Raw genomic sequence first — 23,312 nt, 5'->3', positions numbered from 1 at the left:
TTTTAAATTATTCGTTCATTATAGATCGTCATATTCTCTTACTCAATCTCGGGTCTATTAATACACTTGTTTTGGAGTAAAACAATCTGCAGAACGAGGATTCGCTGCATACATGTTTACACTTCCAAAGTGTTATATGATACATGGAGACAGGTCTCGATTGTCTTGAACATATTATACTGAGCCTAAATTTTTCAAACGATCAATAGATATTTTTCATTAATCAATCTTTTGATCTGTTGGTAATTATAAAACCAAAACAAATTAATAATTGGTATCAAGATACAATTTGTTTTGACAGATTCTGCTAATAGTATGCAGCATAAAAACATCGAGTCACAATTTGTTTTATATGCATAACTTTTTTAGACAGAGTTGTTCGCACAAGTCATAGCATATTGCAGACCCTCCTTGGGAGCAAAATTATGGGCGATTTTAATAAATCATACATATTATATACAGCTGCTAACATGCCCTCAAAAGAACCAAGCTTTACACTTTATATTTCCGGCAATTCTGAAATTTATCTTTCTATTAATATAAGAGCTCTTAGTTATGTACGTAGCTTTTTTTAAAAGTGTTTACCTTTAATTTAGTATCTATTATAGAAGACCCAAACAAATCGGCCTGAATTTAAAAATATAATCCTCAAGGTTATTGCATTATGTTTAACACAGAAGGATTTTTTTAACACATTTTTTAGTAGAATGACAATATCTAATATTTAGCTTTAACCGTTGTATAGATATTTTTGGATTGTGTATCATGATGTGTTCAGTTTAGTGTGTAACCATTTTTTACCTAACTATGCTTTGAGCAGTTCCACTGTTTTATGAAATACGGATATGTTTTATTTTATTATGTTTTTCTTAAAGATTTCTCAAACATAAAGTAATGATATCTTTTTTATCCAACAGCGCTTGAATTGCATAAACACTGACACTGCTAGCCCAATTGTCCTTCAACTATACTATTATATGGTACCTAAACAGGGCCCTTATACATCCATATCTATGTAGCTGTATACAAATGTCGAGTATTCGAGCCATTTACACCATATTTTATTCGGCCTATTGATATTGATCCGTTATTATTATAAATGATGTGTAAAGTGGTCATTAACTAACACAGACAAGGAATTCGTTCCCATTTTCTAAACATAAATCTAACTCCATTAAATCATCCCATGTGCTATATTTTAACATTCCTTTAAGAAAGATATTTAGTTTTTAGACCACATTTTATATTCCCCTTTTGTAATTGTTTTACGCAAAGACTTGTAGATGGTGTATGGATGTACAATGAACAAGCGCACACCAAAATGCTCAAGTTTCTTTGGTAACTCTATTTCCCAGAGTTTTCATTAATAAAGCAATATAAAATAGTGAGGGATGTATAGTTCTCCTAATATTCATAAACCGAACCACTGTAAAACAGTCTCTTGTTATGAAGTGGCCCAAAGATCGAAGAAGCTCTTTCCACGAACTTTTTATAACAACTTCTTATAGATGATATTATTATGGATTTTTATGGACTTTTGATATATACTTAGTAAATAACTTTTTATAATTCAATTCGTTAAATTTGGAAATTCATTTTTTATAATCGAAGTAAAATATTTCTTGCAGATAACGTTTAACTATCTGTCTTCTTACCATCTAAATTTGGGCGTATTTGTCTTAAAAGTTTTGTTACAACTCATGGTATCTGATCCTTTATAAACTAAGTAGTCGTGTTTAGTAGTACTTTTTTTCTTAAGTATATATAGATGCTAATAAAACTTCAAGTTTAAATGCTATGGAGGTCTATAAAATCATATATTGCATTTTGTCTTACATCGCTACAATTCATACTATTATGATAACGAGCGCTATTCATTTGCAATGTAATAAATCGTTCTATGCTTTTGATTTATTTGTAATATACGGGCACCAAAGAAAAAAAAACGAGCTCCCTAAATAGTTTCCGTTACTTTTCGATCTACGGAAGCACTTAGTCAGGTATAATTAAAAACGAGGAAAACAATATAGCACTATGAGCCTGTCTCTTTGAAAAAGAAAAAATATGTGAGAAGATTTTATGTTTTTTTCAAAAAATTTTCATTTATAGTAAATAACTATAATGAAAACCTTCATAGTATAAGTGTCTGTTGGTCTGCTTCTTAAAATAATCTACATATATATTTCTGTTGGCAAGTGTAGATATTTGAAGGTTAAAGGCATGTTCTAAGTTTAATAATAGTTCTGGAGATGTATGCAGATCAACAGGTTTAAATTCATGCATGTCATCAAAATACGCATATCATTTCAGATTGAAGGAGTTAAAGATGCATGTTCATGAAGCTAGTCTGTCCGTAATAGAGTTGCATGCGCTATTTAGGGGTAATTTGGAAGCACCCATATCAAATTTTATAATGTTAATAGAACAGACAGGGACTCATTGATGTAAATAGTTCTTCGCATGACTTATAAAAAGATTGCGGTTCTACCCGTATTTTATATTTATATTTACTACAGTACATTTACCAAACTCAAGATGCGTTCCTGTAGTATCCTAATCTGCCTTTGTGCAACCGTTATGATGGTGACATCTGAATATGTTTCAGTTCAAGTTAGAGCCGCTGATTCTTTTAGTAAGCCGAATAAAGCCCCAGAAAGCGGTAGAATTTACTTGAGTCGTAGAGGTTTAGACGAAGCTTTAAAAAAACGAGATATCAAAAACACTTTACCCAATGAAAGAAAGGATCGGATATACAATTCTAGAACCTTTATTAATGCTATCAAAAGACGAGAAGAAGAGGCCGATAGCGATGGTAAAAATGAAGATGAAGAAAGTAGAGATGACGAAGACAAAGATATTGCAAGCAAAACCGATAAAGACGAAGATAAAAATAAAGACGACGATGACAATAAAGACGAAGATGACAATAAAGATGAAGATGAAGATGAAGATGATATGGATGAAGAAGAGGAAGAGGAAAACGATGAGGAATAAAACAATTTAACTGTGGCCGATGAAGAGGATAAAGCAATTAATGCCTAAAAAGTGTATTATGGCGTTTGTGCTGTAATCGCCGATGATAATTAACCAAAGTAGTGTAATAAAATCCAAGTTTTAACGTAAAAATAACGAAAATAAAAATCTATCCAGTAAAATAGATTGTGCCACTAAAAAGTTTGAAGATAAACTTTTTTTTTCTAAATGCAGGTTGTTCATGCAACTGCTGTTACAGCGTTGGGGGGGGGGTAATTAGTATAACAACAGATGAATGATCCGTCAAACATGTCTAGTAAATACTAGCCGAGTCTATTTAACCATATCGTATTTAAACAGGTTGTCAATGGATCCAATGTTTGGTGTATTGTGTTTTTATTCTTTTAAAGAAATTTGGGTATATGCGGCAAAAAAAGCAAGGACAATAGAGAACATACATATCAATTGTCTTTGTCCGAATATTTCTACTTGCATCATAATGAGCCATTCCTTGCCCAATAGATAACTCGGTGGTATTTTATTAAACTAAAATCAATTGCGTAAGGCCTAAGTATGTGATATTTCTGTCTCTGGTAAGGGGATTTTCAATTTTTTTTTAAGATCTTTGGTTTCCGTCTCAAGCGCTTCCTTGCGTTTCTTGACAGAATCCTCGGTAGCAATATAATAGATAAAGATTGGGTTATTTTTTCTACTATGTCTTGCACCATTTAAGCACCAAAGATATTCAATTTCTGAAACAACAGCTAGATGCGTAAAAATAAAAACATTAATACATCAGGATTGCATATAACAATGGTTTTACATACCAGCAAAATGGCTGACCCTACATGTGCAAAAAAAAAAAAAAACATTTACGAGGAGCATTTAATTTCTTGGAGTTTTAATTTACAACTGATGGTGACTTACCAAACTTTTTTACCCCGCTTTTTCACTTCTTCGACAGTACTAGACATGAGAGCACTATATGAATTGTAAACTGTTAATAAAAATCCTTAAGCAAGTGTATAAATTCTCGCACTTACATGACCAAATTGAAGAAGATCAATACTGTAATAAGCGAGAATAGAATAGATATACACATGAGAAATTTGCTATCGCCAGCATCACCATCATTTAATGGATCCCACACACCATATATGAAAAACCAAACTTGGGAAAATGCTTTGAACCAATTATGAAATCCGTTATCAGCGCTGACATTGGCAACGCTAATTTCACCAGACGGATCATCGGGATCAACACCATAATTACCACCATAATTCTCTTGAAAGTATTCATCGGGCTCTAGACGCAACAGTACAATATATGCTTGTGTAAAAGCCAGGATAACAAGTAGCATAATAAAAAGAACAGAAGTGACATTCTTACAAAGCTGAATAATGGTTTCGAGTGTGACACCCTTTCCAAAAATTTAAATCAGTATTTCATTATGTCAAAATGTAGTTGTAAACTTACAAAATACGATATCACACGTAGTCTTAAAATGGCATGTGTCCATAAAATTAAAGTACTGACACTACAAACTTCATTCTATAAAAATTTACGTCAGTAAAAGTTTTTTTTTTTTTTCAAAATCTGAAGTTAACGTACGAAATAGTCCCATTTATACTTCAATTGAATGGCCGTTATTATAGGGAACACAAATGCAGATATATCAATCCAATTATAGCCGGAAAGAAAATACTCTAATCTGCTATGTGTTTTCCAGAATTGACGCATTTCTTGTATCACAAGAATTAGAATTGCCAGACTCATTAAAACTATCGAAACGATTTGACCAGGGGCTTCCAATACAAAGTCTTCTTCAGGGTCGTGACCATATAATTCCTGGGAAAACAATACGCCTGTAGAATAAGATACATAAAAAATAGCATGAATCAAACAAATATAGACGAATCTCCATCGTGCAAATGTCTTCCACTTATACTGTAACATAACTTCAAGAACTGTATCACCCTGTTGGAATATATTATTACCGTGTTGATCCATTGCAATTTTTACAAATGCACTGCGTTCCTTATAAGTTTCTTTAGTGTTTGGTGGACGGTCTTCTGGGAGGTTACTGTATGTGTTGAAGTGAGGAAGAGGGACGACGCATACTTTTCCGGATCCAACGAGACCTTTCCGGGCTTCTTTAAATAATTTCTTCCAAAGGTAGACCACAGAATATCTCCAGCATGTATGCAAGTTGTGTACAATATCATTGAATTTATCATTATGAATTTTCTGTTTCAATCGAAATACCTGTAGTCGTAATCCGCTGTATTTTTTTATTTGCTCCATCATTGCATGAGATTCAAGATTTCTCAAACTAGGGATATATTCCTTTTGCATAGTTTTGACTTTTAAAATTTGCTCCATTTCAGATAACAAGATACCCAAGTTGTCTTTTTCAATATTTAAGTATGACAATTTCTCACTACTGGAAAGCAAAAGATCTAAGAGGATAATTAATAATGAATAACGAAAATACTCTCTGCTCAAAATTATGCTAACCTGAATTTCCTTCTTCTTGTAGAAATAAAAGAGCATCTGTTAAGGCGGAAAGACAACCAGGACCGAGATTCTTGGAATCAAGTAAAATACGATTAAAGATCAGCTTGTATAGATCATAATTGAGGGTTTCAATTAAGACGGTCAAAACGTTTTCATTTCCTGCAATAGACTGATTTGCACATTTCTCGGTTGATGGTGTTTTTACAGAAGAACTTCGATATTCTGTTTCTGGTTCGGCAGGCACGTCATGCTCCGATTGTGCACCAATTCTAGAAGAGCTAAAGGTATCGATTCGAGACTGTTCAGGACTTACATCTTTGTTTTTCGATTTTACAAAGAATTTTAAAACCTTTTGCTTTTGATCTACCCAGAATTCCAAAGCCCTTTGTCTTTGGTCTATCCAGAATTGTTCATCATCTTCAATCCCCACATCCTTTACATATCTAGGATCACTAAATATACTAATAGGCAGCTCTTTAGCAATAATCAATTTGATAATTTCTCTTCCACTTTCAAATGAAGCAAGCATAGCCAATGTTCTACTTCCTGAAATTGTCGAAAAAAAGTTGGATTCTTTATGAATATCTTTTACCGCGGATTTTATGATAGCTTCAGTTTTGGAAAGCAGCATATCTCTATTATTCTAAATTATGGTTTGAAAGAAAGATTATTTGCTATTTTTTGTACTTTTTCATATTAGTTCTTTGTACCTTATTTTTATTCAGCTCCTCGGTATGATGTGTTAGGAAATGTAATGCCTGACATGCACTTTCAAGCTTGTGGTAATCAAATCTTTGCAATGTTACCTCTTGAGCTGAGTCCAAATCCATGGTGGTAGATAATTCAAAACATGGTGTGCCAGGCTTACTAGCGGGTTCCTCCAGAGGTAAAAATAATTCCTCGGTATGATAAGTCGAATCAGATTGATTATCTTTGTTCTCTGTGATGTTGACTAATACTCTTCCAGATGGTTCTCCTTGGATAAACCTTATGCTGTTAAAATCATGAATTTGCCAATTTTCTCGAAATGAATACTCAACACCATAATCTGGTCCTTTGTAAGCTCGGATATAAAGTAATTCGTCTTCGTCGGTAATGGGTGAGTTCTTTTGATTTCTACCCTCTGCCAACTTCCAAAGCTGTACTGTATGTTGACCAAAACGAATCATACATTCCTTTTTATCCGCTTCAATATAAGCACCTTTAAGTCCATTGAAATCCCCCAAGTTGTTGTATATCTCAAAATTTCCTCCTCTATAAGGTTGTCTTTGACCAGTTTGCCAATCAATCTCGGCTTTTTGATCGATTTTTAACTCGACAAAACCAGTAATCGCCTTATCATTCTCGAAACATGTGTAAATTCCTTTCAAGCATTTGATGCCATTTTCATTGGTTCCGCGTGTGACAAATGGATATACAATTTTACATCGGGTTAAGCCTAGAGATGTCTTAGCTTGAATGGTTTTTCTGTAGATCGATTTTTCGGCTTCGATATACCAGACTTCAAAGCTAACATTGTCACCTTCAATGCCTGACATGGCAACGTATCTACCGCCATAACAAAATCGAATGTGTGAAACTTTAAATTCTGGGCTCCACTTCGCTTGAGACTTTAATCGATAAACGAGTAATCCACTTTTGACATTGTATATATTGATTGATTTAGTATTTTCCAAATGCGTGGCGGTGTATTTATAGTTTTTAGAGAAAGCCACAATATTTTCTTCTTTGGCACGAAACGAGGTAAAACGAACACCATCCTCTGCGATAGACCAAACACGGGCAATATTTCCAACAAAATGTGTGGTCACAATATTGTGCCGAATATGCCTAGAAAGCATCATAATTCTCTTTATATCAGCGTTTTCTGAGTGTGTTACGATATCAGCCCACGAGGCATTTTGGATGTACAGGTCATCTTTGCGAAGCTCCTCATGTTGCTGTTTTCCTGAGAGAAATGGGGACAAATCATATACATCAGTGACTGAAAGATTGCCGGGAAATTTAGCATAGACTTCAACAACATTTGTACTAATGATGGCAAGTTGATACGTCTCGTTGCCAATAAACACAGCACGACCATCACATATTATTTTATCTTTAAGACGCAAATTCTTGTTATCTTGAACTTCAAAAATGAGACAGTGCTTGTTTTCAGGTTCCTTGATTTTAGGGATTTCTCCAATCATATTTCTTTCAAAAAATGACATGACAACGTATTCTCCATCGGGGGATACTGATAAAAACTTGCAATGGTTAAGCCCCGCATTTTTGACATGTTCGGTTATTTCAAGACTGAAATGCTCAACAACACTTGGTTCTGTGGGCTCAGCCTCGTAATAAGATGGATGTTTTTGATCGACTTCATAAAATTTACGCCTTGTAATAAAAATTCGTTCTTCATTGTTTTCGTTCGTAACATTTGAGTCTTTCGTCAATTTAGATTTCTGATAAGTGACATAAGCTGCCCATTTTTTATTGCAAGAAATATCAAACAGTATAACATCATGAGCTTGATCTTGGTCGAAAATAGTTCTTTTTTCAGAAGAAGAAACTTCCATACGTTCATTTATACCGCCTCCCGCCTCCATGGATGGTCCTTTTTCGAAGCACCCCATAGATCAATAATATTTAAAGTGGATTGTTCAATGGTAAAGAAAGAGGAAAAGGGGGGGGGGGATAAAAGGAAATCGGAAAAGGGAACCGACTGTTTGTACGGTATTGTTGTAACATGCCTGTCGGAGTACCTAGTCGCACCACCAAATATACGATCGTACAAGCTTTTTTTTTTGTCAACAGTAGCACCAATAATATTGTAGATCAACGCATTAATTCTCATACAACACGCAAACCAAAGCAATGCTTAAGACACTGTATAAGCATTTGAGAATGACATGATAATCGTAAGTGATTTGAACTGTTACAGTTCTTTCAAATAATTTTATGTGCCACAAAATCTCTTGTGTAATTATACGTGGCTTTTATGTTCCGGGAAGAAACCAAGTTTACTGGTCCATGAGCCATAAAGGTTAAGTGGCACTTTATTTGTTTTGTCCAGAGAAATGTAATCATCTGGATTTTTTTTAAAAAAAGAAAACCACAAAACTTTTGGACGCATATTAAGCCTGATGAATGATTGACAGTCTAATATCGTTACACGCAATAGTACTATCGTGCATCCGGCAACCTGACCATAGCAAACCGCTTGTGTGTTCAAAAGTATGGCGCAACCCACATCGGCGTAATGTTTGTTTTGTACTTCGCATGAGCTATTACTCCTGGAATAAAAGTAGTGTTTCTTTCTATAAAAAAGTACAATCGTAGATCTGTTTTTCGAAGATTTGAAATAAGAAATATATTATAAACTCTAAAAAAAAGATAGTAAAAAAAAAATGCCCCAGTGAAAACCTTAAAGATCCAGTGCCCCGTTTACCTTAAGCAGGCAATTTATAATTTGTACCACAAAACATTTGATGAAAAGTTTTGCTTAAAGGACAATTTTTTTGTAGCGTATGCTGCTGCTTATATTTTTTACTTTCGAAGGCATACACATGTTAACGAAAGGATAAGAAAGACGGTTCCAAAAACAATGAGCACTGCTTATACCGTGTGCACACTAATATATAAACAGGTGAAATCCAGATCATTGGTTTGAAAAAAAAAAAAGATTCTCCCCTCCACACCCACACGCGTATTCCTTTATTACACGATACCCGTAGTACGCCAAACTCTTTTATACACCAGACGAGCTGTGTCCGGCTAAGACCTAATCTAAAACTCGGTATCAACTTTACATTAGGAACCAGCCACAAACATTTACGCCGTCTGAACTATCAACATGGTCGCACTTTGAAAATGCTTTGACGCTACTGCCACCACCCCTTTCTTTCGACTGAAACATGATGTTAGTTTCTTTTAGTCTGACATCATAGTATGTGCTATCCTGCATTAAAATTACTTAATGCACTTTTCCGCTATCGTTTGTTACGTCACGTAAGTGATGATAAGAGCCGATAAGCTTGCATGATTTGTATGCCGTTGTCAACCCATGAAGATGTATCCAGATTGAAAGTTTTTTTAGCCTAACAATAAATCGAGTTCTGTAAACAAAAACAAAAAAGTGAAAAGTGCTTCACAATGTTACGTAACCAAAAAAATTTAGACGGAGTTTTTTCTAAATTCTACTTTATTGTGTCATTTTAAGAAACTAAAAAAGTATATCGATAAGAAAACAATAGATGGGTGGATAATAATACAGTTGAAAGGGAAGGAGAGAAAAGATAACGCGAAATTTAAACGCAGGTATAACCACCATCAACAAATAACTCTAAACCAGTAACATAAGTACTGGCTTCACTAGCAAGGAAGACAACAGCACCTCTAAGCTCCTTGGCATCTCCGATACGACCCATAGGAGTCAAATCAGTCCAAGTCTTTTCCCATTCTGGGTTGTTTCTGAAGGTCTCATCTAATAACTCGGTTCTCATGTAGCCAGGACAGATGGCATTGACACGGATGCCCTTCAAGGCCCATTCAGAAGCTAAAGCCTTGGTCATCATAGTGGCAGCTCCCTTGGAGGTGTTATACTATAGAGTATCACGTTTTAATATGGGGCTTTATATCGTTCGACTTTGTTTATGTTTAACTTACAGCACATTGCATTTGAGGACGGTTGGCAATATGACCAGACATGGATGAGGTAATAATAATACTTCCCTTACCCTTAGCGAGCATATATCTACAAACAAACCAGGTCAGCACAATAACAAAAATGTATGATTTCCTTAAAACTTACTTGGATACAGCTTGAATACTGTAAAAGACACCGTTGACATTGACGTCCATGATCTTTTGCCAAGTCTTTAAATCATAAGTCTGATCCATCATCAAAACGCGACTTAGTAAAACGGAGGAGGGGGTCTATATAATCACACTTTTCTTACCTCGGCAGCACCACCACTGTTGATACCAGCGTTAGCAACAAAGATATCAATGACACCAAAATCCTTATAGATTTGATCGATGGCAGTTGTGACTTGTTCGGCATCAGCGATGTCGGCCTTGTAAGCCTTACAGACAACACCATAATCTTTACCGATCTTGGCAGCGATATCATGGGTCTTATCGCTAGAGACGTACATCAAGGCAACATCGGCACCTGATTCAGCAAGGGCTTTACTCATTTCTAAGCCTAAACCTCTATTTAATGACATTAGTATGTTTACACGCGCACGGGTGGGCCCGCCCTTTAGTTTACCTTGCGCCACCAGTGATGACAGCAACTTTGCCTTTAAGACTGAATTCAGGGAGAGTAGGAAGTGGGTTAGCAGACATTTTTTGTGTTAATAAAATTCAAGAGTGTATAAGAAAAAAAAAAGAAAAAGTATTTGACAAACACGAAATCTTTTTATAATCGTTTTGAAAAAACTTTATTTAGTTTAGTCGCTAATTTAGGTCAATTCTCCTCCTTTTTAATGTTCCGGTTCAAAGTCACACACTACATACACACTACAACACATTTATTTTTTCCGATTGAACCAAATCCCAAAATATGAAAAAAGACTGTACGCTTATTCTTATTATACAAAGTGATCCCCTCGTTTATTATAATGGACGGTATACTTATTAGGTGGGGTGTCTAACTCGTTGGATTCCATCGCTTTACACGCACTCAACATTTCGTCTGCCCCTGCCAAAGCTTCCGTAGCTGTCTGTAAGAAATCTTTGTTACCATACTGTTGTTGCGATTCAATTAAAATACCAATATCAGCAATCTTTTGTTTCAATAAATCAAATTGGCTATCCACTTGTTTGGCCTGTCTTTGCTTCATTAGCCTTATGTGTTGTTGCTGCTGTGCTTGTTGTTGTTGGAGTGCTTGCTGATGTGCCTGGGCTTGCGCCTGTTGTTGCGCTTGGGCTTGCGCCTGTGCCTGCTGTTGCGCTTGGGCTTGCGCTTGGGCTTGCGCTTGTGCCTGTTGCTGGGCCTGTTGATGGGCCTGTTGATGGGCCTGTTGCTGGGCCTGTTGTTGTGCTTGTTGCTGGGCCTGTTGCTGAGCTTGTTGCTGGGCCTGTTGCTGAGCCTGTTGCTGAGCTTGGGCTTGTGCTTGTTGCTGGGCCTGAGCTTGGGTTTGAGCCTGCTGTGTCTGTTGTTGTTGATGTGGGTTAGACAAGTGTTGGCTTACAGGAGAATGATGACGTTGTGGGGACTGTTGCTGCATATGCGAAGCTAATTGGGAATGACATGGTTGATGTAGTGTTGAAGGTGTCTGTTTCACTTTTGTTTTTTGATGCTGTTGTTGTTGTTGCTGTTGCTGATGATGGTGATGATGCTGTGACACGAATGGAGGATGAGCGTGTTTATGGATCACCGTTACATGAGCTGTTTTTTTCATTAGATCTATGATAATGGTCAGTGCGCCCGCGCAATCATATCTACTTTGTGCTTTTGGATGTTCAACTTTTCTCGGTTTAGCAGTATCGGCTCTTTGAGAACAATAATAACGGAGGGTAGATAATGTATCAGGGCTCTTTGTAGAGCGTCGGCGATCTTTCAAACTACATAATCAACAGTTATTGATCTGTTCCCTTAACCCTGCTTTTAAACAATTTACCTGAAATTGAACTTTGTGCCTTCCAAAACTTTTTCACAAATACCTCTACCTAATTGAGTAAATCCAGCACCTTCTCCCATACTTTCCATCAAGGGAGCAATATCAAGATGATATTGCTTCCGGTCAAACTCTGTTTCCTTTTCTAATTCTCTAACAAACGTTTCAAAATTGATCACATCTTGTGAAGCTCTTTCGGCAGATGAGGAGGTGGTATTTCGATGAATTGTTGTGGTAGGTAAGACGATAGAAGATAATCCACAGCTATTATGTTGCTGTTGGTGATGCTGCTGTTGCTGAGGTTCGTGTTTTACTGGGTCCGGTAAATTTACAGGTTGCATTACTTGTTGTGAATGCATGTGTGATTGGAGTTGCGACTGATTTCGCATAGCAGGAGTCGAAAACATTTGAGATTTGTTGGTGGTGACTGTATTCGGACTTGTATTATTAGTAGTGTTATTATTGTTATTGACTTGAGCCAAAGTTAGCATCATGGAAGTAGCTACTGCTGCTGCTGAGGATGATGATGAGGAGGAGTTAGAGGATGATGTGGCCTGTTGTGGGGGAGGAGGAGGTGGTGGTGACTGTTTAATCTGAGGTGAAGATATGGTTTGAGGGGGTGGTAGAGGAGAAGCATGATTACTACCGGTACCACTACTGTTTCCTAGATTTATAGGGGCAGATGAATGTATTTGGGGCTGCTGAATAGGGAGTGGTGTTGCGTACATTTGTTGTTGTTGCTGTTGTTGTTGTGTTGGTTGTGTATATCTACCTTGTTTATAAGTCCTTTGTTGTTCCTCATAAAGCTCGAATCTTTCCATTTGATGTTTCCTCTTTTGTAACTCACGCGTATGACAGATATTACACACATTATACTTAAAATCTCGTTCATGAAAGAAGGATACATGTCGAAAGGTTTGGCAACTATCACAGTATAATGTCTCTTGTGTTGTACTGGGTGTAGTAATACCTCGGTTTCCACCGCCACCATTTCCACCACTCGTAGTACCAGTAGTACTGTTATTGCTACTACCACCGCCGCCGCCGCCACCACCACCACCACTACCGCTGCTGACACCGCCGCCACTGTTAGCTCCGGCACTACCATCCGTATTACTACTAGGACTATTACTGCCACTGGTAGAAACGTTGTTTGTAGTTGGGCCCAAATGACCTAGAGTAGGTGAAGGACCTGTACTCGTAACCAGTGTTTGTTGATAGTTTTGTTGTTGACCATTTATGACTTGTTGTTGTCGAGGTATATTATTAGCTGGATAATTGAGAGATGGAAACGAACGAGGAGGTCCGTGAGACATGATGTATTTATATAATGATCGGTGCTTTCCTCGTACAGAAAGTGTAGAATTGAGGTGGTTTTGTTATGTACAAAGTTGAAAAAAAAGGGAGGGTCGGGAGGCGAGGGAGGAAAGTCTTCTAAATCCTTATTCCCCAAGTGAATAATAATAATAATAAAAAAAAAAAAAAAAAAAAAAAAAAAAAAAAAGAGAGAGAGGGTTTTTAATTGCACTGCACCATTTCATTATATCTCTGATTTTGTGACGTAGCTTTTTTTTTTATGAGTATTGGGGATAAGGGGAAACCCAATAAGCTTAATTTTTTTTTTTTAAAAAAAAAAAGGGCAATAAATTATAAAAAGTATGGACATTTTCTTTTACTTTCCTGAAGAAAAAGAGTGTTTTTGGTATATTAGGTTTGTACAGGACCATCACCCTTGACACCATCGATGCTTTCTAATACAGGTAAAACTTTTTCCCAGATCTCGGTACCCTACACATATCACAAACACCTGTCAATTTTCAAAGCTCTTTTTAGAGTGGTGGTCTACTTGGTTACCTTTTGGAAGAATGCAATATGACAGTCAGCATATGCAAGTAAGCCTTGTTTCAACTCTAAAGTCTTTGTCTTTTGAAATACATCAAACTCCTTCATGACCTGCATAGAAAATCCATTGGATTCATCATTTGTTCTACCAACCTCGCCTTGTAACTACACAATATGTAATTAAAATTTCATATTCTCTCAAACTCCAAGTCATCTTACCTCGGCAACTCGGTCATACAATTTACGTAATTTATCACGCCTTAATGTCTCCCGATTGACACCAATGAAGTCGTTGTATTTGTCGGTGACATATTCAGTAATGTGTAATCCGCCACTACGTTGACTATATTTTCTCTCGGGATGTTGTATTCTTTCTCGTTCCTGAATCGTCTGATGCAAATACCCCGACAATTCTTCGAAATCTAATTGTTTTTGATCCCTTGCCTTTAATACTTCCTATTTACAATATACAATATAGATCAATAAATATCATCCCGTTACTGACTTGCAGATATTACCTTGGCAGCGTTACAATAGGCTAATAGTTCATGAATTGCATTTAAGAATTGAAGCTCTTCCTTTTCGGTCATTTCTTTCATGGCTTGTGAATAAGCTTTGGATGATTCTGCAAATTGGTGAAGTGAGTTGGTAATATTGGCTTCCAAGGCTGATAATCCTTGAATACTACTGGCGAAATTTGCATAATCATTTTGTAAATCTATTTATCCAAGTTATTAAGGAAATAGCCTTACGAAAATTCACATTCTTTCACAATGTATTACCTTGTTGTCTCTTGTTGATTCTCATGTATAACCGCTCAACTATGTTTAAATTGTCTTCTAATTTACCCACCATCTCCTTCATTTCTTCGAATTTTTCGTCGGGTTTTTTAATCTTTGCAAAGGCATTTATCAGTGTATCACCAATGGATTCAAATAATGTTGCAGAAGGTGGAATAATACGTGTTTGCGCTCTTTGATCATTTTTCTATCATGATAGGTGCGTGTCAGTATATAATTACCTGATGTTTCTTCTTAAAAACTTACGAAATCGATGGATTCTAGAAAAATACGAGTGCATTGCGATTTTTGTAATAATGGATGTCTGGAGATTCTATCCAAAAACCATTGCAAACTATTGCCGAGATAAGAAAAACTTGGCTTATTTTTCTTTTGCTTATGTGTGCAAACTATTTCTTACCTTAATAACCTTCTTTGGATAAATTCGGAACTAAATCTATCACCTTTTATATATTCTTACAAAATATTCATGCAACGTTAAAAAAAGTTTTTTTTTCTTTTTTCTTTTTTTTTTGTACCTAAACGATGTTTTTCTGGTAATGGCGGAACTATACAAGCAGGAAATTCTAATGATAATGTTGCATACAACCAATCAAAATCTTGGTATCTTCGGCGCACCGGTCTTGGTTTACTTGAACTAAAGGTTTCTACCGAAGTCTATTTTTAAAACCAAAAATTAATATAATACTCCCCTTTTTTAATATAATTCCTTACTGCTGTTGTAACAAGATAAGTGACGTAGACGCCCTGAGCTCCATCTTGATGTTTCTTTGGATCACTAATAATGATCTTCATGGGTAATATTTCGTCAATGGTATCTGGGATAGGTGTTGCTGAGCTTGAAGGTATTGACACTGGTGCTGATACTGTCGGTGGTGGTAGTGTGGGTGTGGGTGTTGCTCTGCTAGGTAAAGAATCCAACGAATCAAGAATTGGTGAAGAAGAAGGTATAATTGGAGGAAGAGGTGGTGTTGTTACAACAACATGGTTTGCATTTGTAGTATTATGTGTATTATACGGTGCGTAATACTGTGTCTATAACTTGATGTTTAGCATTGGCCTCTCTCTTTCTGCAACCTCTTTTACAAACACAAACTAACCTCTGACTCATTAAACTGTTGAAGCGGGTCATCATATTCCATACGGGGTGTAAAAACATCCGCTGTTGCATGAACATCCCACTGTACATAATCTTCACTCATGGCGGTAATACGGAAAAAGAATAAAGGGGAGAAAGGAAATACAATATAAAAGGAGCCTTATTTAAACAATTAAAAGCTCTGCTTGGCAGTCATGAGCCAATCAAAACTATTATCCTGTTTTCCTGCTGCCTCATTTTATCAACAGAGGCAACGGCTCAATAAGGAGAGAGTCCTTCTTCTATATGAAAATATAGAATCGTATCAAGTATCAGATACATTAGACCTAATGCAATCAGTATCATATGGCACCATGTAATGCATACCCTACACCAATCATCCTTCGTTATAACATGAAGGCGTAATATAACGTGCACCTAGTCATTTTCAGGGCTTTTTATCCACTGCAGTAAAAATTCAGCACCGTATCGAATGTTCCGAAGCTTTTCATAATTGTGGGTTAAGAGCTCTATTATTACCTTGCATGCCCTTTTCATGATTACAAACTTCTATTGAGCAAACACGTTGGTCTTCTGGCTCCCCATGTTACCGTAAATGCTGTCTGATTTGGATTTATCCAACTATAAGGCTGTTCTTGAGCAAAATTGTTGTCCTGAACAGTAAGGCGGAGTTGGCTTATATGGAACAGCCTAACCCAAATGCCCTCCTCCTCCAACATATTGAAACGCCGTTTAAAGGGCTAATTTCCACTTGCTTTTTTCCCGTTTCTTTCTTTCTTCATTGCACAACATTCCCATGAGTCCAGTTGGAAAAACTTTGGTTATATTAGCCTCAACTATCGAGACTACACAGATTGAAAGTGATATTAAGGTGAGAAAATCTTAAAATTTCCCCTAAAAAGACTACTAACATCTTTCCTTATAACTCTCAGGCACGATATGATTCTAATTTCTTAAGATTTAGAGGTGTTCCGAAGGGCTTATTACCTGTTTCTGGAAGAGCTGCACTCAGCTGGTGGTATGATTATGCCAAGGAGATATTTAATGATATCTATATCGTATCCAATGCGTACAAGTAATGTATGACCTTTTTATTAGCACTCCAAATGTACTCACTTCTTATAAAAAGCTTTAAGCATTTCGAACGTTGGGCTAGTGGTGTAAATTTCCCAAGACTCAATATTCTTAATAGTGGTCTCAGGTAATTGTATATTATTCTTCCTTGTCCTGGTACTATTGACTTAAACTTTAAAATAAGTACTGGTGTTTTGTCCGACATTGCATTTGTTCACCGTGTGAAGCAAATTCAAGGCGATCTTGCTATCACTTCGGCCGACCTACTTTGTGATCCCGACACTCTTTCTTCAGAATTTAAAAACGCATTTTACAAATCCAGCAATTTCATCCTGCACACCCAATCACAACTCCCTTTTGCATTTGGTATGAGTCAAGAAGTTTTAAACGGATTGGATGATTATAATGAAAAACATTTGGCACTTAAGCGTTTAAATTGGCAGGATGAATTGGATAAGTATATTCAAGCACAGGCATCCACTTACCAGTCAAATGAACATGCTTCCCCTCTCTTTGACTATGTAGATCCTAAGGTTACATTGACATCTTATATCGAGCATTGGGTTTCTTGTCTTGATCACAAGTTAGATCAACGCTCTAAAGTCTGTAAATTTCAAACAGAGCCTCTCCATATTAAGGCTTATGCTCGTGTCGGATTAATGGGCAACCCAAGCGATGGATTCTATGGTAAGAAAGTAAAGGCTAAACGAATTATGGACAAGAAGCCAACATGATTACTTAGGAAAAACCATGTCCTTGCTTGTATCAAACTTCTGGGCAGAAGTCACTTTAATCCCTAACAACCCAACCTACAAGGAGCTGGAAGCCATCACTATATTACCAAATCCTGTCTCAGATCCACACAAATTCTCTTCCATGGAATGCTTAGTGGGTGTATCCGAGATTGATGGGTATGAAACTGGTGACCGCTTATTACAAGCATGCTGTAAAGTATTTTTTCGTCATTGTCAGGATCATCAAATTGGTATTGATACCCGACAAGGATTCAGAATGATGTTTGAAACAAATATTCCTCGTCAAGTTGGTTTAGCAGGTTCCTCAGCTATTATTACTGCTCTTTGGAAAATGTTGATCTTGTTTTATGGTGTCACGGAACAACAAATTCCATTGGAGCTTCAAGCAAGTCTTGTTTTAAAGGTAGAGCAAGAGGAATTAGGAATTGCAGCAGGGCTTCAGGACAGAGTCATCCAAGTAAGATTCATCATCCAAATATTTTAAGTTGACTTTCCTGATAACTTTGGGTCTAGGCATTTGGTGGATTGGTATACATGGATTTCAATAAGGAGTACATGGAAAAAAACGGTCATGGAATTTACAAGCAGTTGGATGTCTCATTGCTACCTAAATTATGGTTGGCTTATGTTGCTGATCCGGACGATTCGGGTAAGGTGCATAGTAAAGTAAAACAACGATTTTTAAATGGTGATCAAGAGGTGAGTGCTAGCATACCATTCTTTTAAATTCATAATAACCCAAAAAAAAAAAAATCCAAAGATTATTCAAGCTATGAACAAGTTTGCATCATTTACTGAACAAGCACGTACTAGTTTAGAAGCTGGGGACCACAAGAACTTTGCTCATTTGATGTCTTCCAATTTTGACCTCCGACGAGAGACTTATGGTGATTCAGTAGTGGGTGCATCCAACTTGAGAATGATTGAGTTAGCAAGACAACATAACTGTGCTGCTAAATTCCCAGGTAGTGGAGGTGCGGTGGTTGGTATGTGGAATGGTAACGCTTCAGAGCAAAAAGATTTATTGAAGCTTCGACGTGCCTTAGAAAGCGAAGGGTTCGTCTTTATAGAGTTAATCCCTATGGTGTATGATAATTAATAAATGTATGTATTAGTTTATTTTTACAGATACAGAAAAATGATCTTTAAAAAGGATAAGAGTGGGGGTTGTGATTATAGAATTAGTATAAGTATATTGCTCATGAGTGGCTCTCATGTTGTTCTCCTTTTGGATACACTTGTCTAATGTTGAGATTGATACGAGAAGTACTCATGAAGTCACCAAATAGCTTCCAGTCCGGGGAGTCCGCATATTGATTGTTATTAGACAAGTAATCAGGCAGCGTATTCTCGAGAATTAACGGCACACCTAAACGGATATATTAATTACAGGATATATCCAAAGCAGATTGATCATTTACTCTTACCATGAAAAGCCTTTCTGCAAGGACCTGTCATCACGATAATATCACCGCTTCTTAAATACAAAGCTAGAGGCACCGTTTCCCTTGTCTCTCCTCCTATTAAATATATACAGGATTGTCCCAAACTGTAGACATGTTAATATCGTCACTTAGGAATTATTGAGCAGTGTATTACCTGAGCGAGACCAAGGGAGCTTCCATGTTCAACTCGCTTCTATCAACATGACCCATTAAAGTATCTCTATACTGATAGTAATTGATAACACCTGCCTCTGCATTAAAATCCGATCCTTTGTACTGATTCAGCCAAGCTCGATCATCACCACTATCATAGCCAATGTTCTCAACGGCTGTAACTACAGCCTTTGTCAAATCGGACACATCTTTGGGGAAGGGATATCGACGATTAAGATGATAGGTCTTTGTTGGCCAATGATATTGATATCCCAGTGTGATCCAACGTAATTTTCTGGTCATTTCAGAGGGTGATAATAAAGGAACGCCTGGTGCGGGTAATGGATCTGGTTTAGGATCGTCAATGATGGGCTTAAAATCGATAGAACAAGCAGTAACGGGATCTTTTTTCTCTTCCTCTGAATCGCTATAAGTTGCAGAGTCAATGTCACTGTCGCTGTCATGAATGATTCTTTTCGGTACGTAATAACCCGGGTCGGTTGGTTTTAAAGATCCACTCTCTTGTCCCTGGTATAAAGGCCATAAACCTGAATCGGGAACAACGTAATGGGTATCAAGATTGGAGGTGTTTGGTGGACGTGGATAAACAGAAAGACATTGGCTGATCAGGTGGCGTTGTGCCTTTGGAGTGAAAGCGTTAGGAATGACAATAAGTCCCGGCATGTTTTTCAAGACGTAGGCATCTCTACAAGGTTGGTCCGATTCACCAAAGACGTTCGAAAGTGATCTCAAATCACTCGATAATTGAACTGGCACAATGGATTCATAGTTTTCTAAAGTGTTATTTTCTTTGATATCGGTAAAGTCAATGACATGAGTGAAATCGGGTTTGCTCACTTTAGATTTAAAGTTTCTTTCACAGTAACGAAATGGTGCTTGATTTACATATGTTTTCGCATTCTTTTTTTTCTCTTCGGCCTCTCTTCTCTCTCTTTCCCAAATCTTTTGTTGTCTTCTCGACTTGAAGGCTGGCTGCATTTTTTTTTTTTTTTCTGGCAAGAAAGAAAGTTTTTATTTTTACTTTTTTATATACCATGTCTGTGACTTCTGGTCCCAATTCATCATCCCACCTTTTTAGACTTCACGAACAAGCAAACGACCAAACTCCTCCCTGTAAACTAATTAGGATACTAAGAACTTCTGATTTAACAGCTACTTGGGGTTTATTTGGTGGAAGAAGACGCGAAGAACCTTTTTTCCCGCCTCAAACCCCCTTATGTAAAAAAAATTGTTGGTGTAAATCTTCTAAGCGTTCAGTGTTCATGCGTAAACTTGTGTCACCACTTATGACGTTATATGCTTAATTTTTTTAGCTGTCATAATCTGTCTTGAGACAACAGTTTTTCTTTTGTATCAACTAAGTATCTATGGCATATGCCTTTAAACTAAACGCCGGTGTTACCATAATGTACGGTAGCTTGATTTTTTTTTTTTCAGAAAAATAATGATAATAAAAAAAAGTAGGTTTTGGGAATGATGAGTTTTTGTTCATCTTACCATGGGAATTAAACGTTTATTGTTGTTCTTTTTTTTTTTTTTTTGGTGATGCGAAAAGAATGTTTACGTAGAAACCCTTTTTTAGCATTATTGTTAATCATGTTATCCACAGGATGCAGGAGTACTGAGGCATTAGGCAGACCTTCAAAAATTAAATCTTTTAAAAATAAGGTATATGCAGTTTATTTTACCGATAGAGAGGATCTATATTTATTACACGGTAGATAATTTATGAGTGGTGATATTAATGTGTTCTTCATCTTCAACTATTTGTTGATCGTTACTCTCTTGCACAAAAAAGGCAGCTAAACAAGAGGCAGCAGCAATGTCTGCACACAGGTAAAAAGTCAGATTGGGCATGGTTTCTACTGAAGCACTATATATCGTATTTACGCCCAAATGCGCGATCACCACTTTGATTGGAAAAAAGAAGAGTGTGTATGTGTAAGTAATATTATATGAAATACTGTTGTAGATATAAAACTTACTAGCAATAGAGTCAAGGATAGCCATGGCACCCAAAAGCTCGCCCACTTTATTTGGTTCCACCAGATTGGTGAGTAAACTGCGAATGGAAGGTTGTGCCAGCATGGAGACACTCTGTAACATGCCGGCCAAGACAAACAAGGTCACGTTGGAAGCCAAGCCAGATAAAGCCAAACAGATGGCGTCCATGCCAATGCCACCTCGCACCATCCAGATATCAAAGGAGAGTGCTGAAGATGCACGAGGACGCACAAAGACTTTGGTGAGAAGTGGTAAGACGCCAATCATGATAAAAAGCCGCATGAGTGAAGCGTAGGTGTAAAAGACACTGCCCTCATACGCGGTCCAATTGAATTTTAACATGGCATACAATAACAAGGGTGGACGTTTGACAAGTGTTAACAAGAATTCGGAAAGCGCAATAAACGGTAAAGTATAACGTTTCATATGCGGTAAAGGTTTTTTGTTTAGTAGGATGTCAAGGGCAGAAAAAATATTGAGTTTGGCCCAAAGACTGGTCTTGGGTGGTGGTGGTGTTGTGATTTGACCTGTGCTTTGTAAGATGGCAAATGTGTTGGACTCGGGTATAAAGAATTGAGCGTACAACATGTTGCAAAAATCAACGATCCATGCAATGTAAAATACATTGACGAGATTTCCTGTGTGCTACAAGTATGAATAAAGTTTAGTTTTGCTTGTTATTGTTTAAGTCTGTTTATACTAACTTTTAAGACTAAGCTTCCAACAAAGGGACCGATTGCAGCACCAATAAACAAACTTGACATTAGCCTTGCAAAGATTACAGTTCTATCAAGAATGAAATGAGCATAAATATTTTAAAGATGAGTGAGGTGTAATTCCACTTTTACCTGGAGGAAGGGTCTGTGGAATCGGCAATGTAAGCTTGGACGGCCGCCATAAGTACGGCTTCACCAGCCATTAAACCACGTAACAAGGGACCGATAAATAACAAGGAGATACCAATGGTTTCATGGTATTTGGCGGTAAGTAAATCACACGAGACGTAAATAAGTGTACCCCAGGTGGATATTTTTAATACAAGTACGCGACCTTTGATATCGGATAAGCGACCATAGTAACCTGCACCGATCAAGGCTTTTAAAAAAAAGTTAATGATAGATTAGAAAATTTAAGGTTTTTTTTTAATTTAAGGAGGGAAACACAGCTTACTGGATCCGTAAGTTAAAAACATGATTAAAGCTTGTGCTTTGGAAACGGTTTTTTGGATAGGTGGTATTGAACAATTGGCAGGTAAAGTGAAATCAGATTCTGACTTGTAGTATCTATTTTGTCATCAACAACAAAATACGACCTTCCATATGGTTTTGCTTTACCTGCTGCAGAAAATTTCTGTGTAAAATTGAGCATGGGGTGCAAGTAGAGCGCTGAAGAGAAAAAAAAATGCAGCTCTCCATTGTTAAAAAAAAAATTACTGTCTTTTTTTTTTCACTTAAAAACTCACCCTCCAGAGAATGCCACTAAAAACATGGTGAAAATAGGATACCATGAGGATGGTTTTTGATGTGTCCTTCCTAACAAGGCTACCGTCTCATCCATTGTTTAATAGTGAAGAAAAAGAAAAAAATAACAAAACAAAAAAGAGAAAGTTGAAGTATTTATATAAAATCGCGCTAATCCGAAAATCCGCTCACCCATGCGTCACCTGGATATGAAACGATTGGCCTATAGTGTCTCTCTTTTTATTAAATCAGAAATGGCCCAGGTGATTCAAAAACCCAGAATACAGTGAGAAGGTAAAATTACACTTTGAGAAAATTAAATGTCCGTAACCAAAAAAAAATGAACAAAAATTAATGACACTCTGCCAAAAATAATTGTCTTAAAGACAAATCTATTTGTCCCTTTATGTCTAACAGTTTGCCATTTTAAAGCAAGAGAAAGGTGTCAATAGGTTAAATTTAATTGACCCAAAGAATTATGCCCATTTTTTTACACCAAAACAATTAGAATGGTACATTTTCGATAATTAATGAATTGTAACATTTAATTGTTTGATCAAG

General features: G+C 36.7%; 9 protein-coding genes across 9 annotated transcripts; 2 read left to right on the top strand and 7 right to left on the bottom strand.

The window, feature by feature from the left end:
- Nucleotides 1–2,281: 2,281 nt before the first annotated feature.
- Nucleotides 2,282–3,013, top strand: EV154DRAFT_548403 (uncharacterized protein; the record flags this gene model as incomplete). The annotated part of the gene is made up of 2 exons (XM_051604802.1): nt 2,282–2,381; nt 2,453–3,013. The coding sequence occupies 2 exons, from the start codon at nt 2,282–2,284 to the stop codon at nt 2,992–2,994; spliced, it is 642 nt and encodes a 213-aa protein (XP_051461537.1). The 3' UTR covers nt 2,995–3,013.
- A 684-nt stretch (nt 3,014–3,697) lies between these two features.
- EV154DRAFT_34002 (uncharacterized protein) lies at nt 3,698–4,832 on the bottom strand. Its single transcript, XM_051595009.1, has 4 exons — nt 4,585–4,832; nt 4,450–4,524; nt 4,017–4,393; nt 3,698–3,954 (listed from the first exon to the last, which is right to left on the bottom strand). The coding sequence occupies exons 1-4, from the start codon at nt 4,747–4,749 to the stop codon at nt 3,897–3,899; spliced, it is 675 nt and encodes a 224-aa protein (XP_051461536.1). The 5' UTR covers nt 4,750–4,832; the 3' UTR covers nt 3,698–3,896.
- A 754-nt stretch (nt 4,833–5,586) lies between these two features.
- Nucleotides 5,587–8,186, bottom strand: EV154DRAFT_33959 (uncharacterized protein). Its single transcript, XM_051595008.1, has 3 exons — nt 6,297–8,186; nt 5,840–6,133; nt 5,587–5,768 (listed from the first exon to the last, which is right to left on the bottom strand). Exons 1-3 carry the CDS (start codon nt 8,106–8,108, stop codon nt 5,760–5,762), a joined length of 2,115 nt encoding a protein of 704 aa, XP_051461535.1. The 5' UTR covers nt 8,109–8,186; the 3' UTR covers nt 5,587–5,759.
- A 1,461-nt stretch (nt 8,187–9,647) lies between these two features.
- Nucleotides 9,648–10,880, bottom strand: EV154DRAFT_436883 (uncharacterized protein). Its single transcript, XM_051596835.1, has 5 exons — nt 10,748–10,880; nt 10,434–10,689; nt 10,286–10,365; nt 10,141–10,228; nt 9,648–10,076 (listed from the first exon to the last, which is right to left on the bottom strand). Exons 1-5 carry the CDS (start codon nt 10,822–10,824, stop codon nt 9,783–9,785), a joined length of 795 nt encoding a protein of 264 aa, XP_051461534.1. The 5' UTR covers nt 10,825–10,880; the 3' UTR covers nt 9,648–9,782.
- A 51-nt stretch (nt 10,881–10,931) lies between these two features.
- On the bottom strand, nt 10,932–13,552 carry EV154DRAFT_599341 (uncharacterized protein). The gene is made up of 3 exons (XM_051607109.1): nt 12,102–13,552; nt 11,927–12,045; nt 10,932–11,887 (listed from the first exon to the last, which is right to left on the bottom strand). The coding sequence occupies exons 1-3, from the start codon at nt 13,412–13,414 to the stop codon at nt 11,070–11,072; spliced, it is 2,250 nt and encodes a 749-aa protein (XP_051461533.1). The 5' UTR covers nt 13,415–13,552; the 3' UTR covers nt 10,932–11,069.
- Nucleotides 13,553–13,805: 253 nt separating this feature from the next.
- Nucleotides 13,806–15,942, bottom strand: EV154DRAFT_536224 (uncharacterized protein; the record flags this gene model as incomplete). Its single annotated transcript, XM_051604120.1, has 8 exons — nt 13,806–13,886; nt 13,953–14,105; nt 14,160–14,396; nt 14,459–14,658; nt 14,723–14,927; nt 15,359–15,397; nt 15,455–15,775; nt 15,841–15,942. 8 exons carry the CDS (start codon nt 15,940–15,942, stop codon nt 13,806–13,808), a joined length of 1,338 nt encoding a protein of 445 aa, XP_051461532.1.
- Nucleotides 15,943–16,578: 636 nt separating this feature from the next.
- On the top strand, nt 16,579–18,767 carry EV154DRAFT_548398 (ribosomal protein S5 domain 2-type protein; the record flags this gene model as incomplete). Its single annotated transcript, XM_051604801.1, has 7 exons — nt 16,579–16,710; nt 16,772–16,914; nt 16,969–17,040; nt 17,098–17,600; nt 17,656–18,125; nt 18,182–18,367; nt 18,429–18,767. Exons 1-7 carry the CDS (start codon nt 16,636–16,638, stop codon nt 18,765–18,767), a joined length of 1,788 nt encoding a protein of 595 aa, XP_051461531.1. The 5' UTR covers nt 16,579–16,635.
- On the bottom strand, nt 18,767–20,278 carry EV154DRAFT_495947 (uncharacterized protein). Its single transcript, XM_051600100.1, has 3 exons — nt 19,268–20,278; nt 19,096–19,217; nt 18,767–19,037 (listed from the first exon to the last, which is right to left on the bottom strand). Exons 1-3 carry the CDS (start codon nt 20,263–20,265, stop codon nt 18,868–18,870), a joined length of 1,290 nt encoding a protein of 429 aa, XP_051461530.1. The 5' UTR covers nt 20,266–20,278; the 3' UTR covers nt 18,767–18,867.
- A 719-nt stretch (nt 20,279–20,997) lies between these two features.
- EV154DRAFT_413690 (uncharacterized protein) lies at nt 20,998–22,848 on the bottom strand (the record flags this gene model as incomplete). The annotated part of the gene is made up of 7 exons (XM_051595576.1): nt 20,998–21,197; nt 21,273–21,818; nt 22,025–22,077; nt 22,140–22,341; nt 22,462–22,574; nt 22,626–22,676; nt 22,754–22,848. 7 exons carry the CDS (start codon nt 22,846–22,848, stop codon nt 20,998–21,000), a joined length of 1,260 nt encoding a protein of 419 aa, XP_051461529.1.
- Nucleotides 22,849–23,312: the final 464 nt, after the last annotated feature.

The sequence above is a fragment of the Mucor mucedo genome (genome assembly GCF_025094135.1).
Source record: "Mucor mucedo strain NRRL 3635 chromosome Unknown EV154scaffold_12, whole genome shotgun sequence".
NCBI classification, from domain to species: Eukaryota; Fungi; Mucoromycota; class Mucoromycetes; order Mucorales; family Mucoraceae; genus Mucor; species Mucor mucedo.
The sequence above is the reverse complement of the archived record's forward strand: the minus strand, read 5'-3'. Positions and strand labels throughout refer to the sequence as shown.